At 51.1% G+C, this 17433-nt stretch overlaps 1 protein-coding gene across 1 annotated transcript in view; it reads left to right on the top strand.

Moving 5' to 3' along the window:
* LOC127574488 (fibrocystin-L-like) overlaps positions 1-17433 on the top strand; it is a 140967-nt gene that overhangs the window by 109885 nt on the left and 13649 nt on the right. The window contains 17 exon segments of the mRNA XM_052023512.1: positions 1358-1505; positions 3338-3426; positions 3873-4024; positions 4810-4939; positions 5588-5706; positions 6894-7023; positions 7331-7504; positions 7871-7978; positions 8834-8953; positions 10190-10287; positions 10898-10988; positions 11699-11847; positions 13177-13299; positions 13807-13856; positions 13937-14115; positions 14844-15009; positions 15925-16157. Coding sequence (XP_051879472.1) covers positions 1358-1505; positions 3338-3426; positions 3873-4024; positions 4810-4939; positions 5588-5706; positions 6894-7023; positions 7331-7504; positions 7871-7978; positions 8834-8953; positions 10190-10287; positions 10898-10988; positions 11699-11847; positions 13177-13299; positions 13807-13856; positions 13937-14115; positions 14844-15009; positions 15925-16157 — 2259 coding nt within the window.

The raw sequence follows: 17433 nt of genomic DNA, 5'->3' as shown, positions 1-17433 counted from the left end.
ATCCACACTGACTCTGATCCCGTCACCCTTCTCCATCTGCATCTTTCAAAATGTACTGGAGCACGACCGATGTCAGGCTAACCCGTCAATAACTCCCTGTATTCTCTCTCCCTCCTTTTTCAAATAGTGGGGTTACATTAGCTGCCCTCCAATCTATTAGAACTGATCCAGAGCCCACAGAATGTTGGAAAGTGACCACCGCTCTTTCCTGGGTTACCTCCCTACACATGCTGGGATGTGGACTGTCAGGCCCTGGGGATTTATTTTTCAATCCTGTTAATTTCCCGAACATCTTTACCTACTAATATTGATTTAATTAAGCTCCTTCCTCTCACTGGATCCTAGGTTTGCTAACATTCCTGGGAGATTACTGTGTCCTTTCTGAAGACTGACCAAACTGTTTGTTCAATTGTCTGTCATTCATTTTGTTTCCCATCCTAAGTCCCCCGTTGTTGATGTAAATTTGTTTTCACTAATCTTTTCTCTTCACATGTCTGTAGAAGTGTTTACAGTCAGTTTTTATGATTCCTACAACCTTACTCTTGTACTCTATTTTCCTTACTTATTGAATCCTTGGTCCTCTGCTAACTTCTGAAATATCCTCAGTTCAATGCTTTATCAGGACAATTTAAACATCTCCTCCTCGGATCTAACACTACCCTAATGTCCCCTTGTTAACCACAGTTGAGCCACCCATTTGTTTAATTTTTGTGGCAGAAAGGAATGAATAATTCATTCACTCACTCCTTGAGAAGGTGGGGTGATCCACCTTGAATGTCTGCAGTGTTAGTGAAGGTTTCCCATGGAGCTGCTGGGGAGGGAGTACCAGGGTTTACACCCAGTGTTGATGAATGACCAGTGATGTAATTCTGTCAGAATGCTGAGCATCCTCACAACTATATCTGGAGGATCTGCAGGTAGTGGTGTTCCCATACACTTTGTCCTTCTGGACGGCAACCCACCACCCTGAACATTGTCACTCTCTGCAGGATTCCCAGCCTATGACCTACTGCTGCAGGCACGGTGTGTGTGTATGTGTGTGTCTGAGTTTCCGATCATTGTTGACCCCCTGGATGTGCTTTTCTTTACTGGGAGTAACAATCTGCTCTTTATTCTGGAATTGTATCCCGGGCTGATTTCTGGAGAGCAGCAGTTTGCTGGTGATCCACATTACACAGTGGCTCACGGGTTCCACCTGGGGAACATCAATGGTACTGCAGCTAAAAGCTGATTCTGTTTAAAAAGACATCAGCCATGAGTTAATGGTAAAAAAAAGTATACATTGACATTTACAAATAGATTAAAATGCAGGATAAAATGCAGCAGCTGCTGACAGAATTCAATGTTCCAGTTTCAGGGAAGGGTGCCCCTCATCAGCCAAGTCTCGACCCAACAGTGGTCGATGTAAATGTTCACCTCCGTGTCTTCCGCTGCTTCTACCAGAAATGTGCGTCTCTTCCCCAGGAAAAAGTGTCACCCTTCATCAGCTCAGCTTCTGGATACAGGTAACGCAGCTCTTCACCTACGGGTGTGGGGCATGTAGACCGGCAGACTTCCACCTCATTCTTGGTGTCTGTACAATATGGAGGAGGCCCTTCAGCTACTTTAGACCATGCTGGCTCACGTCAAACCTATTCCCCACTTATTTCCCTGTAACCTATTCTTCCCACATTCCCTCCAACTCCCCCCATATTCTATCACTCACCTACATACTAGGGGCACTTTACAGAGACCAATTATCCCACTGATCCCGCACATCTGTGGATGTGGGAGAAAACATGGTCACAGGGAGAACATGCAAACTCCACACAGACAGCAGCGGAGATCGGGACCAAAGCTGGGTTACTGGAGCTGTGAGGCATCAGCACTCTGCTGTGCCACCACCTGTATGGAAACTTTCATAAACAGTAGAGCCAGGAGCAGGAGTCAGCCATTCAGCCCTTCGAGCCTGCCTCAGCACCATTTTCTTGCCTTATCCCCAGATCCTTTATCTGGGAATCTATCGGCCTCCACAGCCTCCAAGGGCAAAGAGTTCCAAGGTGCACTACCCTCTGAGTGAAGGAATTTCTCTTCATCTTTGTCCTAAATACAACACAGAACAGTACCGCACAGGACCAGGCCCTTCAGTCCATGATGCCTGTGCCAACCACGATGCCAAATTAAACTAATCCCATCTGCCTGCAAATGGTTTCTATCCCTCCATTACCTGCCTGTTCATGTGCTTGTTGAAATGACTGTTAATTGTTGCCATTGTATCTGCTTCCACCACCACCCCTGGCAGCCTGTTCCATGCACTTACCGCTCTCTGTGTAAAAACAAAACTTGCCACGTAAATCTCCTTTAAACTTCTCCCTCTCACACAGTCACAGGGAGAATGTACAAGCGGCTCGCCTTATTCTAAGACCCCTGGTCCTGGATGCCACAGAGCCAGGGCAACGTCCTCCCTGTATCCAGCCTGTCGAGCCCTGCAAAAATCTTCTGAACTCTCGAGAACACAGTCCCAACTTCTCCTCATGTGGAAAACCCACCATCACTGGAGCCAGTCTGTGAATCTTCACCACACTGTGACAAGTACATCCTTCCTTAGGTGGGGAGGCTGAAATTGTTCACACTCCTCCTGATTGGGTCTCACCAAGGCCCTGGAGAACTGCAGGAAGAAATATCTGCTCCTGTACTTGCAGGTCCTCAGAATTAAGGCAACATACCATCTGTCTTTCTAACCACTCACTGCCCCTGCATGTTGGCCTTCAGTGACCTGTGTACAGGCACAGCCAGGTCCCTTGGAACATCAACATGGCCCAATCATGCAGCATTTCTGGCTAACCATCACACACGACTCATGGAATCACACAACAACAGTGGTCATTAGGCCCCACCTTACTCTGTCACCCCTCTGAAGGAATTTCCAATAGTTCCTAACCAATGTGTGCCTCTTCCTCTCTCCCCCACAGCCCCTCACACGGTCTCTCGCTCTCTCTCGCTCTTTCCCGCCCTCCCCACCCCTTGCATGCTCTCTCTCTCTCACACCCCTTGCTATCCCCAGCCCCCTCATTTCCTCCCAAAGCCCCAGCTGTTCCCCAAAGCTCTTGCACACTACTTGTCCAAGTACTTCAGCAGTTGCTCTTTGACCTTCCTGTGGCACCAGTGTCCACAGATCATTCTGCCTGAAGAATTCGCTCTGCACAGCTCCCTTGGATCTTTGTGAATTGGGTCAATCCTTCTCCATCTGGTTTCGACCCTCCCGACGCTCACAGCTACCTTCAGCACTAGCCCGACCTGTGGTTTACCTCTTGTGCACCAAGGGGCTCCATTCACTGCTGAAATTTCTTCTTTGCAGTCTGTGGTCGAACTCTTCCTTCTGGGAATCCTCTCCAGAAAACAACTTCACGGTTCCCAGAGAAGGTGACAGTGTGGTCGTAGCCCAAGGTACGAGCCGAGCTGGTCCAAGCGATTTCCCGCGAGAGAGCTCACCGGTGACGACCTTCCCATGTCAGAAGCTTCATGGTTAAAGGAGATCCCCAGGGATTAGGATTTATTAACACACGGTCATAGCTAGATCTGAGAGACAGTTTGAAGATGGTTGATCAGATGTCGTCTCTTGATAAAGAATGATGTTTGTTTTTTTATATATTGAAGTTTACAGCATCATAGAGTAATACAGCAGGGAAACAGGCTCTTCAGCCCAACCCCTCCATGCCAACCAAGGACCCCACCTAAGCTAGTCTCATTTGCCCATGTTTGGCCCGTATCCCTCTAAACCTTTCCTATCCATTTACTTAACCAAATGCCTTTTTAAAGTTATGTGCATTATTTTAAGGCCATTTGATGAACTGGCAGCTGATTGTTCCTGTGTAAATACATTTTTGCTGCAGGAGTCTGGCTTCTGGTGGACACAATGATTCCGTCGCTCTACAAACTCACCATCTATGGCATCTTGGAAATTAAGGACCAGAATGCAACATCGGGCCACAATTCCTCGTCCTACATGAGCATTGTCCTCAATGCTACCTACATCTCGGTCCAGGTAGCACAACACTTAGGGAGCTGTCTGAGCTGAGTGTCTGGCCTCAGTCTGACCGATGTCCTGGGCACTCAGGGATACAAGCAATAAACAGGCCAGCTCTTCCTGCTGAGAGTGGGCACCTAAGGTAGTCTGAGGAATTAAATGTGTGGCTGGTAAGGTCTGCACAGTAGTCAGAATGTGAGGGAGAGTGGGGTTGGACTGGGAGGGAGGGGGAGGAGTGAGGGGAGAGTGGGATTGGATGGGGTAGGAGGGGGTTGGATGGGGAGGGAGCGAGAGAGTGTGGGGTTGGAGGGGGAGGGAGTGAGGGACAGTGGGGTTGGACTGGGAGGGACATTAATCTGTGCACGGAGTGAGGAGAGAGTGAGGTTGGACTGGGATGGAGGGTGAGGGAGTGGGATTATGGAGGGAGAGGTAGGAGTGAGGGAGAGGGATTGGTCTGGGAAGAATGGGGAGGGAGTGAGGGAGAGTGAGGTTGGATGGGAAAGGGGAGAGGGGCTGGATGGGAAGTGAGGGGGAGGTATGAGGGGAGAGTGGGGTTCGATGGGGAGGGACATTAATGTGCGGAGAGTGAGGGGAAAGTGGGGTTGGGGGAGGGAGTGAGAGGAGAGATGGGGTAGGATGGGGGAGGAGTGAGGGGAGAGTGGGGTTGGATGCGGAGGGAGTGGGTTTGGACAGGGTGGAGGAGTGAGCTGTTTATGCAGCTGGACTGCAGGCTGCGAGTGCTGCTATCTCTACAGTCTTGCTGTGGAGCCGTGACTGAGGTGTGTACTCGGTGTTGTTGGCAGGGGGGCAGGCTTATCGCAGGAACACCGGAGAAACCGTTCAGAGGAGAGCTCCTGATCATTCTGCGAGGAGACCATTTGACCCCGGACTGGCCTTTACTGAATGGGCCTAATCAGGGGGCCAAGGTGTTGGGTGAGTGGGTCAGTGGGAATACTGGTCCCAGTGCCGTTCCTCCTGCTACCTCCCACAGCCACAGCCTGTACACAGAACAGGAGCAGGAGGTCCCTCAACCCCTCCAGGCTGCTCCTTCACGGTTGATCTTCCACCTCAGCTCCATGTCCCTCTCCCCATGTCTCACCGTTCCCCTAACGTCCCGAACTCTGACGGTCTCGGAATGACCGAGCGTCTGCAAATCTCCGGAATGGACAATCCCAAACATCCTGGGTGAAGGAAGCCCAGAGTGCTCCAGCTGTGGGGTTGTCAAGGCCCCATGTAGCTGCAGTAAGGCCTCGGGGTAACCCAGCAGCTGGGAGGATGGAGCAGGGGCTGGATGTTCAGCCCATCCGCCAGCTGCTGTTCCCTGCTACCAGGCTGGCCTGTGGCAAAAACCTCTCATCACACCCCCAGTCCACTGACCCAGCTCAGGTGGACAGTCCAATCAACCCCAGGGAGTGCCCTGGGGAGACAGTCCTCCGCTTGCACCATCCTGCCGGCTTCACTCCCTGCCCCACTCCTGGTGTCACCCTGTCCGGTGCCCAACAGGACCCCCGTCCCTCCCCACCGGTCCCTGTTTCAGAAGCCCTGCAGCCCCAGGTGACCGTGGTTCCCCTGGTTCTACAGGTGTGTTCGGAGGACTGGACCTCCACGGAATTCCCCACCGGCTCTACAGGACCAAGCTGGGGCTGACAGCACAGGCCGGTTCCCTCAACCTAACGCTGGCAGCAGCCGTCGACTGGCAGGTACAGGGGGAGGTGGGCTGCCGGGGTCCTGTGGTCAGGGCCGGGAGGGTGACCAGCTACCACAGCAAGGCAAGTCCCTCGGTCTGGGTCGGCTGTGGAGGGGAGTGGGGCTCACCTCTGGTGGAGAGGGGGAGGTCTGTTGGGGGAGGAGGGGAAGTGGTTGTGGGGCAGTGGAGGTGGGGTGTGACCTGGGCTGTAATGGACAGGCTGCTCGCTGTCATGATGTATGAAATATAGGAGCCTTTATGCAGAGCAAGATCCCACCCAAGACGGAGGTGTTGACAAGAGTGAGAACGTTGGTGACTTACCTGCCGCTCTTCCTGTGCTGTGGAGCTCCCATCCATCACCTATCCGGGGACGGTGCCTCTGACAGTGTAGGACTCCCCACTCTGGGGACTGGAGGTGACCTGGAACCGACAACCTGCAGACTGGGCTCAGAGGGTAGAGGGGACAAGATCAGCAGCAGGGTTGGGGTCAGGGTTAGAAACTTCAACACAAGGGGAGAAGCCCTTCTCCATCCCCACTGATCTCTCTACTTCGTGCCCCTAGTGTCTGATCTACTGATGCAAGTGGCGCTTCCTGTCTTCTCTCTCTGAGGATCCTATAATAGTACATACCTTAAATCTCCCCTCTGCCTCCCCTGTTCCACAAAATCTCATCCGGCCTTTCTCTATAACTGTAGTTTTCTAATCCTGCCGACATCCCGGTGAACTTCCTCTGCATCCTCTCCCGCGCAGTCACACATCTGTCCTGTAACTGGTGACCAGCTGTGTACACAGTACTCCAGGTGTGGCCTCGCTACTGTAGTACACAGGTCTGGCACAGACTCACTGTCCTCTTATTCTCTGCCTTGGCTAATAATTATGACATCCTGGGGGCCTAATGACCACAGTATTGACTCCTGGGTGACTCAAGGTCCCTGACGTTTGTTGCGTTTTCCTTGCCTTGAATTAGCCCAGGATACACCTCTACATTCAATACCATTTCCCGTTTCTTTCCCTCCTCCCTGCAGCCTGAGCTCCCCTCCGCTCCATCAGCACACACCCAGTGTCAGTGTAACGTGGGGCTATATACATGCATACTCGGTGTCTCTGTTACGTGGCACAATGTATGTGTACACCCAATGTCTGTTTTACATGGGGCAGTATCCTTCCACTGATGCAACACCCTGCTGTTCTCTCTGCCAGGAGGGCGATGAGATCCTTCTGACAAGCACCAGCTACGATTCCCAGCAGACGGAGTCTCGGATCATCCGCTCCATCTCACATGATGGGAGGTCTCTGTTCCTGGATCAGCCACTCTCCTTCACACATGTGGGTGAGTGCGCTGGTCACACGACACCTTCCTCCACACCGGACACTGCTCGGGGCAGAGCGAGGGACGGCTGGGTGGTAGACGTGTGGGTCGGTTTGGGGGTATGGGTGTGTACCCACGGTCGGTGTGTGGGGGACGTGTACCCATGGTCGATGTATGGGGTGTGTGTACCCACAGTCCGTCGGGGGGGGGGGGGGGGGGGAGATGTGTGTACCAACAGTCAGCATATGGGGTGTGTACCCACGGTCGGTGTCTGGGGTGTACCTACGGTTGCCTCAGAATCCGTGAATGGAGTTTGCTCTTATTCCAGTGGAGACGCAGGAAGTGAAGGGAAGGGACCGGCGCTACAGCCTGGCAGCAGACATTGGCCTCTTGAGCAGAAACATCAAGATCCTAGGCCAGGATCACCTGGGATGGCAGGAGCAGAAGTTCGGAGCCCGCCTGCTGATCAGTTCCTTCTTCTACAATGACCAGGAAATCAAAGGTATCCCTTCTTCTTGTTCACACCTTCCCCATGATACTGCAGGACCTCACTATGAGGGAAGGCGTGGGAGGTGCCGTGAGAGGGGCAGCCCTGTATGGCGCTTCAGTGACAGCCCTGATTTTTCTCATGTCTATGGACCGAGGACAGAACCAACAACCTATCTCCAGCCCCTGCTGACACGTGTGATACGTGCTGGTGGTGAGTGGTGCAGGCTGGTGACCTGGCTTTGTTTTGGACCATGAACCAGTGAATCATCTCCATCTTCCTTTATCACAGCCCATTGAATTTTCACTTGAATCAGTCTGGGAGTTGGGAGGGTGATGAGCGTCAACGATATAATCGATGTACATTTTGTTTGTTGCCCAGGTTATGCCAGGATAAAGGATGTTGAATTCTACCACTGTGGTCAGATGGGTTATCTGGATTACTTTGATCCACGCTACTCTGTGGCGTTTCTCAACCTCGGCCAGGTTTGTGGGAGGATTTTGGACATCTTTCTGGTTTTCCTTTAAGGGGATAAGATTTTCCCGTTCCATTTCCCGGTGAAGAGTTCCTCTGGATGTGAATGTTGAAGATCTGGACACAGTACATCCTTGTGCAGTCCAGCATACCTGCTCCAAGTTCCCCTGGACCCAGCCAATCACACGTTACACTTTACCCACAGTTGTGTTTACACTTCACCTCCTTCCCTTGAGGAGGTTGGGGGGAGAGATGTTGGGATTTACAGGCGGGCTGGGTCTTCCCTTGTGCTCACGTCTTTACTGCTCTTCCTTCAACTGTCAGGTGAAAGGGTTCAGAGGCTGGCAGTGTGTATGTTCAGAACATCAACAGCCCTCCCGTGGGTGGCGAGCATCTTCACAACGGGGGTGGGATCAGCCAGTGCAAGGCCTGAGGAAAGTTCTGATCAATGCTCATCTCTCTCCTGACCCGCTGTGTATTCCCAGCATATCCTTGTTTTATCTCTGATTTCCAGCACGGGGACTGTTTTGACCTAAGTTGGGAAGGTTTATGGGCTCCTATACCTTGGTGGAGAGACACAATGATGCCACTGGATGGCAGCCACCAATCCGGGCTGAGACTGACGCTCTGTCCACCAGGCTCTGAGCTCTGCTCGTTCTGCTGTTGGGGGAGTGCTAGCTGAGGGACTGGACCATCCCATGGGTGTGAAGCCCAGATTGTCCAGTGGGTCAGTGGGGATCTCTGGGTAGAGGGAGACAGAGTAAAACAAAAAACACCATCCTGGGTAGAAATTGATGCATTTGGTTTCATGACTGAAGCATTAGGCCCTCATTCCTGAGATTTGCTGGAATTTTCTCTCCCAGGTTGAAGGGAATGACTCGTACATTCAGGGCTGTGCTATTCACAATGGATTTGCTCCAGCCATCGGGGTCTTTGGAACGGATGGCCTTAACATCGACGACAATATCATTTACAACACCCTGGGAGAAGGTATGTGGGGCCTTGTCTCTGAACGCAGAGCGGGCACTGATCCTGAGCTTGTGAGGCAGTTTTGAGGGAGTGTCACACTGTTGGAGGAGCAATACTGAGGGAGCATCATGCTGTGGGAGGGGCAGTACTGAGGGAACACCACACTGTGGGGGGCAGTACTGAGGGAGTACCGCACTGTGGGAGGGGCAGTACTGAGGGAGCGGTGCAATGTAGAGTGGCAGTGTGGAAGCTGGTAGAAGGATGACAGCTGGTCCAGCGATCAGGTCTGAATCAACAGGGTTTACATGCCTGCTGTCATGGGGGAGAATGGTGCGTTGGCAAGAGGGTTTGAGTGCAGGCGTAGAGAAATTCTGCTCCAATTATACTGGCATCTGGTGGGACCGCATCTTTAAAACCATGTGCAGGGCTGTCCCTGCCCTTGGACAGATAGTTACAATAAAGTCAGGGTCAAAGTCAAGTTTGTTGTCATCTGCACAAGTACATGTGTGTACAGGAGTAATGAAAAACTTACTTGCAGCAGCATCACAGGCTGATAGCATCATATAAGCAGCATTCACAAGAAATACATATAAATTGCACACAATTTTTTACAAGAAAACACAATTAGAACAAAAAAAAAGACAAAGCCCATTGTAGTGCAAATTGATCATCGTGTTGCTATACTGAGGCAGTGATTAGGGTTGTGCAGGTTGAAGGGAAGTAGCTGCTCTTGACAAGTGAAGGTTCACCAGATCGAGTCCAGGGATTGGAACCATGAGGAGAGATTGGACCTGCACACTTTAGAATGAGAGATGATTTCATTGAAACTTACAAATTCTTACCTGGGAGGATGTTACCTGGCTGAGCAGTCTAGGACCAGGGGTCACGGTCTCAAAATAAGAGGGCAAAGGTGAGGAGAAATTTCTTCAGCCAGAGGGAGGTGACTGTGGAATTCTCTGCCTCAGAAGGCTGTGGAGATCAGTCACTATGTACTCAAGGCAGGTACTGACAGAGCCTGGGTGAATAAAGGGATTTGGATTAGTGGGGATGAGGTAGATGATCAGCCATGATAGATGAATGGCAGAGCGGACATCAGGGGAGGAAGGGTGAGGGTTGGGGAACAGTTTGTGGTGAATACCTTGTGTCACAGATTTGAGGTTTGCCCTGAAGTATTTCTCCCGGGAATGTCCACGTGTGTTTTTTGTGTTGCCTCCAGAGAAATCCTGCATAACACATGCATCCCCTCATCCTCTCCAGGTATCAAAGTGTGGGGGAGCAGGAACCGAGTGAGGAGGAACCTGGTGGTCCTCAGCAAGTCGACGGTGATTCCCTACTCCTGGACAGCGGCTGTCGAGGTACGTGGGAGGGGAGAGGAGTTCAGTAGCTTCACATCGTACACAGGAACCCTTCCCAAAACCGGGCTCATCCCCAACCCAGAGACCCCCAGCACCGGGCACTGATCCAACCCATGGATCCTCCCCAGCACCAGACGCTGATCCAACGCGGGGATTCCCAACACCAGACATTGATCCAACACAGGGATTCTCAACACCAGATCCCCCCCCCCCACCCCCACCCCAAACACTGCCCCAATCCATGGACCCCCAACACCAGACACATTCCCACCCAGGGACACTGATGGCAAGAGAATGGTAGCACTCACAGATCACATCTGTGGAGGGGCAGCATCTGTTGTGGGGGGAAGCAATTGTCAAAAGTTTTGGGTCAAAATCCTACATCAGGACTGAGAGGGGAGATGGTCGGTATAAAGAGGAGAAGGGGAATGGTGAGACAGGCGTCTGAGGTGATTGGTGGACTGAGGAGTGGTGTAAGTTGGTGGATGGTGTTTGACAGCTACAGTTAGTGACAAGCCTTGGGTTTGGAAGGTACAATACGTTGGGTTCCTTGCATTCTGCTCTCCACCTTATTCCTTACATCTACATGTCAATGCTTCTTATTTTCCAGGTGAATAAGGGTTCTGAGGTTGTGCTACAGGAGAACATCGTTGTAGGCTTTGAGCAGATTGGTTACCACATTAACGGAGAGCCTTGTCCTGGTGAGTCCCAACATTACTGCCTCAGGTGTGCACAAGTTACCGGTGTCACTGAGGTCCTCCGGAAGCAGGCATACAGGACTTGGGCAAGGGACCCAGAGTCTGTGCCTTCAAACGCTGGGGTGCACTAAAAATTCCCAAAATCTCTGCTTGGCTTCAAGGGCTGAATTATGGTGAGGGGCTGCAGAAACCATGTGAGTTTTCAGTGGATGGGCTCGTGGTTCCTCGTGTGAAACTCACTCAGGGAGTGAATAGAGAGACATTGTTCCTTGGTTGGGAGGATCGGGAGCAAAGGAGGAATAGATTTACAGCCCGTCCATTTCAGGGTATGATCAGTGTTTGATACAGAGCAATGGGAACCAGCCACTACCTGAAGGCATGGACTTTCACCAGATGGGCCCACAAGGGGCAAGGAAGGAAGAGAGCTGGTGGAGTTGGGGTATATCAATCCACATCTACCCTGAGCCTGGGACAGGCTCAAGAGGGAGAATGACCTCCATATGGGCTTGGGAGATTGGGAGAATGGGGGGTACACTGTGGTGGGTGCAAGAGGAGCAGTTTCAGGCCTGGAGAAAACTTGTGGGTTGAAGACAAGGGTGAGAGTTTTTAAACAAGTCTCTGCTAAACGGGGCAGGTGCGGGCCAGGGACCCTTCTGTAGGCCAGGGAGCGCGTGCAGGGCTTGCATGATGTAACCACTGGCTGATGTCCACAGGACAACCAAACCCCGCTGAGCCATGGACTGATAACGAGGTCCGTGGAGGACGGATTGGTGTTTACATGAATGGAGACGGATTCCCAAACTGCTCCCTTATCCAAGGGTTCACAGTCTGGAAATGCCAGGACTATGGCATTTACTTTCAGGTAAGAAGCCAGCTTTTACTTTTAGGCCCCTGGGAGCCTCTCACTCAGAGAACATTTGTTCCCCAGTCCTCGATCCAGTCACTGGTGCCTGAGACTGACCAGGAAGTCACTGCCTTGGGTCACTCAAGTGACAGCCTAGGTAATGTCTGGCCATTTACACTTGGTTGCAACTCATATGTAACATTGGAAGTGTACTAGTGCTTGTTGTAAGCCTGAGGTAACAGCAGCCTGTGTGGACCATGCTGCTGGACAACAGGGTCCTGACAGAGACAGATGGACCCTGCCCTTGGTCCCGTGTGCTAAATGCAAGAACCTTCGATAACAACAGAACTAAATTTCATAGTCTCAGTAGGTGCTGCTGTTACCACATTGTGTGGTTAGCACAGGCAACAGAGGATGAACTAATTAATGACAGTTGTGTAGGTGTCAGGGTGGGACTGTCAGTGAGAGGCCTGGCCGAGATTGTACAGGGCCTTGGTGGGACCTCAGCTAGAGTCCTGTGGCTCGTTCTGCCCCTAAACCAACTCTCCTTGGAATTAGTTTAACACAGGCACCCCGGACTGATTCCTGGAATGAGGGTTTGTCCTGTTATGAAAGATTTGGAAAGATTGGGGGTTTGGAAGAATGAGAAGTTATTGCATTGAAACACGAGGTTGTTGGAGGAATGGACAGGAGAGCTGCCATCTCTCCCAGCCAGAGGGTCTAGAACCAAGGGGCACAGAACCAGGGGGCACAGTCTCAGGATGGGCTGGTGAGTTAGGACTGAGATGAGAATGAATTTCTTTAACCAGAGGGTTGTAAATGCACTAAAATTCTCTATGTCAGGAGATGCTTGGCTATTGAGTATAAGGCTGATTTCTGGGAATATAGAGATCATTTGGCAGGGGTCAGGCAATGTTCTGGGCCCAATCCTCTCCACTGCTTCATCAATGACCTTTCTTCCATCATAAGGTCAGATGTGTGGCTGTTCCCTGATGACCACACAATGTTCAATTCCATTCACAACTGCTGAGCAAGTGAAACAGCCCATGCCTGCATACTGCAAAATTTAGACAGCATTGAGGCATGGGCCAATAAGTGACAAGTAACATTCAGGCCACATAAGTGCCAGGCAGTGTCTAGCTCCAACCACAGAGAGTCTAATACTCTTGACCTTCAGTGCATTGACGATCACTGACATCCAGGAGGTCACCATTGACCAGAAACTCGTATGGACCAGCCATATTAATACCATGGCTGCAAGAGCAGGTCAGGGGGAGAAACTTCCTCCAGTTGGGGAGTGCATATCAGTTTTTTTTCAGCATGGAAACTAACCTGTCCTTATTACAGGTAGAAGATTCTGTGCAAGTCTCCAACGTGACTCTGGTGGACAACGCACTGGGTATTTTTCCAATGATTTACGGACCTCCAGCGCTCTCACATCGGATATCCAATAAAACCGTTCGCGTTACTGTAAGTGATCTCAGTCTGCTGCACTAATCTGTCTACAGCCATGTGAAAGAGATTGCCAAAGTGAAGCCTTGCTCATTCTCACTCAACATACTGAGTGCTGATTGAGGAGGCTGGTTCTTGTTAAGAGCTTATGAAAGCTCCCTGTGCCTGGTTTCATATAAAACATTTCAGTGAAAGTTCGGAACTAGCTCCCCAGGAAGATGGTGGGAGAGGTAATGTTAGTTCTCTCAAGTGCAATAACTTGGGATGCACTGTTTGAAAACCTGAGCCATGGACCTCTGGTTCCCAAAGTTCTCCCAGCCAGTGTTTTCCCCCCTCCAAGGCTGGGTCTGTTGGGGGCACTGATCGATAAACACCCTTTGACCATGCTGGTAGGATGGGATTGGATGGATCTTGATATTTCTTCAAGAATTGGGGAAAATATCCAGTGCAGAATGACGATCCAGTGGTTTCATAACATATGGATAATCCCAGCTAATTGCCATGTTGGTATATGTTTTCCTAAAGAACGCCTTGGTGGTTGGAGTTAGTCCTGGATTCAATTGCTCAGATACTCTGCAAGACAATTCTGCTTCGACTATTACAGGGAACAGTTGGAGTCCCAGACAGCCTTGGGGTAAGGACAGTCCTTTCAAAGGATGATGAAGGTGTGGTTTGTGTGGGAGGCCAGGGATTAATCGGTGTCCTGTCTCCCTGCCACAGGAAGGAGTGGGATCTGCTGGCCAACGTTCGCCTCGGCTACCAACTTAGCACCTCGACATCCGCATTCTGTGCTGATGAGCTACCCGGCCATTAGTGGGCTGATGATGGTGCAGAGTAAGTGAAGGGACGGTGTCAAAGGCTGCAGGTGTCAGTGACCAGTGATGGAGGAGGGTGGCACAGTGAACTAGTGGGTAGAGCCATTGCCTTACAGCTCCAGAGACCTGGGTTCAATCCCAACCTCGGGTGCTGTCCGTGGAGTTTGCATGTTCTCCCTGTGACCGTGTGGGTTTCTCCGGGTGCTCCAGTTTCCTCCCACGTGCCAACAATGTGCGGGTTGGTAGGTTAATTGGGCACCGTAAATTGCCTTTGAAGTGTAGGTAAGTGGCAGCATGGTCAGCGTGGACTCGATGGGCCAAAGGGTCTGTTTCCATGATGTACGATGTGACCCCATGAGATGTCCCTGAACTGAGAATCTGGTCTTGGTTTATGGAGTACCCTTCAGTTATTCCAGTGTAAACCTCTGTGAGCACGGGGAGAGGGAATGTGTCCAGTGGGTGATTGTTGGGAAAATATGGGGAGGGGTTGGAGGTGGGGAGGGAGGGATTGGGGATGGGAGGAAGGGGTTGGGATGGGGGGGTGGGAGAGATTAGGGGTGGTGGGGTGGGAGGGAAAGGTTGGGGGAGGAGCTGGGGGTGGGGTGGGGTGGGAGGGAAAGTTTCGGGTGGGAGGGGTCATGATCTGGGAGGCACCCCGGGAAATTTCAGGACCAGGTGACATCTTGGTGCTGTGTAAATTGGTCACTTGTTACTTCAGTGATGTTGTTGCCTTTCCTTTCTCCGGAGACACGACATTTGTGGGATTCCGGGGCGTGTGTTCCCAGCAGCTGAACGTCATGTTTATCAGTAACCCTGACAATGAGGATGTGCAGCACCCAGTGCTGGTGGAGGGAATCACCATCGACCAGAGTGAGGAGCGAGGGAAGGTCTTCATACACAGGCCTGACATCACGTGAGTCAGGGACTGTCACTGGGGAGCTTCCAACCCACAGAGCCCACCCACTGACTGGTGGGTGGGGCGAGAGGGGGTGTCACTGTTGGGGATCGTGGTGGGAAAGGAACCAGTTCAGTCCATGGTCACTCATTCCGATGAAGGGTCATTGACCTGAAATGTTGACTTTGTTTCCTCTCCACAGATGCTGCCTGACCTGCCGAGTGTTCCCTGCACTTTGTCTTTCTTCCAGATTTCAAGCATCTGCAGGGTTTTGCTACCAGCCCCCTTTTTCCCCTCTTCCTGTGCTTAGCTATGGCTTTTTCTGAGTTAGTCCTTCCCTCTGTGGCTCATGAGACAACGATTCCTCTCAGGAAGCCCCTCTTCCCATATTACCACCTCAGCCATTGAAGCACCCACCCTCAACAACGAGCCAGCAATGTTGACATTGCCCTTTGCGCACCAAAGGAGCTTCCTATGTGTGGGGTTATGTACATACGTAACCATGTGCCTGTATGTCCGGCTGTGTCTGTGGAATTTGTGCACACACTTGACAATGGATGAGCGTATCTAACACCCCTCCCTGTTCCCATGGTTCTGTTCCTGTTTAATGCCACCTGTCATTTCATCCAGGACTGGACATCCCAAAGCTCGACTCCTCCCCCTCCCTCCCTACACACACGCTGGCCCATCACCTGTTTGGGTCTCAGGTTCCCAGGAAAACTGCAGACACTGGAAACCTGAAATTAAAAAAACAGAAAATGCTGGAAGTACTCAGGTCAGGCAGTGTCTGTGGAGAGAGAAACAGAGATAATGTTTCAGATTGAAGAACCTTCGTTAGGAGCCCTTGGTGTTCCTGGGATCTGCTGTTGCTGTGCCTTTGCTGGTCTGGCCTTGCTGGGGAAGCTCTGCCCATCACCCCTGTCTGTGTTACAGTAAGGTGAATCCCAGTGACTGTGTGGACATGGACTGCGATGGCAAGAAGAAGACCCTGCTGAAAGACCTCGATGGCTCATTCCTGGGGAGAGTGGGAGCTGTCGTCCCACAGTCGGAGTACGAATGGAATGGTGACAAACGCCGTGGGCTCGGCGATTACCGAATCCCAAAGGTTCTGCTGACGTCTTTGAATGGGAGCCGCATTCCTGTATCCCAGGTGGCACCATACAAAGGTCAGAACCACGCACGTCAGGCTGCCTCTGGGGTGGGGGGGTGGTGTAGAGGAGAGGCGAGTAGGAGGTCGGGTTGGGAAGTTGTGGCGCAGTTGTCCAGGACGCTGGTGAGGCCGCACTTGGAGTACTGTGTTCAGTTTTGATCACCCTGCTACAGGAAAGATGTTATTAAACTGGAAAGAGTGCAAAGAGTGCAGAAAGGATTGAAATGGATGTTGCCAGGACTCGAGACACTGGGTTACAGGGAGGGGGTGGACAGGTTTGGACTTTTTTCCTTGGAGCATAGGAGACTGAGGGATGTTCTTGTAGATGTGTATAAAATCATGAGAGGCATAGATAGGGTGAATGCACTCAGTCTTTTTCCCAGAGTTGGGGAATCAAGAATTAGAGGGCATAGGTTTAAAGTTTTAATAGGTTTTAAGATTTAGTAGGAACTTGAGGGACAACTTTTTAACACAGAGGGTGGTACGAATGTGGAATGAGCTGCCAGAGGAAGTGGTTGAGACAGGTACAAAAACAACTTTTAAGAACATAAGAAATAGGAGCAGGAGTAGGCCATCTGGCCTGTCGAGCCTGCTCCGCCATTCAATAAGATCACGGCTGATCTGACCGTAGACTCAGATCCACCTACCTGCCTTTTCTGCATAACCCTTAATTCCCCTACTATGCAAAGATCCATCTAACTGAGTCTTAAATATATTTAAAGCGGTAGCCTCTACACCTTCTCTGGGCAGAGAATTCCGCAGATTCACTACTCTGTGGGAAAAGCAGTTCCTCCTCATCTCCATCCTAAATCTATTCCCCCGGATCTTGAGGCTATGTGCCCTAGTTCCAGTCTCACCTATCAGTGGAAACAACCTTCCTGCTTCTATCTTATCTATCTCTTTCATAATGTTATATGTTTCTTTAAGATCCCCTCTCATTCTTCTGAATTCCAGCAAGTATAGTCCCAGACGATTCAATCTCTCCTCATAGGCTAACCCATCATCTCCGGAATCGACCTGGTGAACCTCCTCTGCATCGCCTCCAAAGCCAGTATATCCTTCCTCAAGTAAGACCAGAACTGCACGCAGTACTCCAGATGCAGCCTCACCTGTACCCTGTACAGTTGCAGCATAACCTCCCTGCTCTTAAATTCAATTCCTCTGGCTATGAAGGCCAACATTCCATTTGCCTTCTTAATAACCTGTTGCACCTGCAAACCAACACAAGCACTCCCAAGTCCCTCTGCACAACAGCATGATACAATCCTTCACCATTTGAATAATAATCTGAT

Source organism: Pristis pectinata, chromosome 9 (genome assembly GCF_009764475.1).
Source record: "Pristis pectinata isolate sPriPec2 chromosome 9, sPriPec2.1.pri, whole genome shotgun sequence".
NCBI lineage: Eukaryota > Metazoa > Chordata > Chondrichthyes > Rhinopristiformes > Pristidae > Pristis > Pristis pectinata.
Note: the sequence above shows the minus strand (reverse complement) of the source record. Positions and strands in the feature narration are given on the sequence as shown.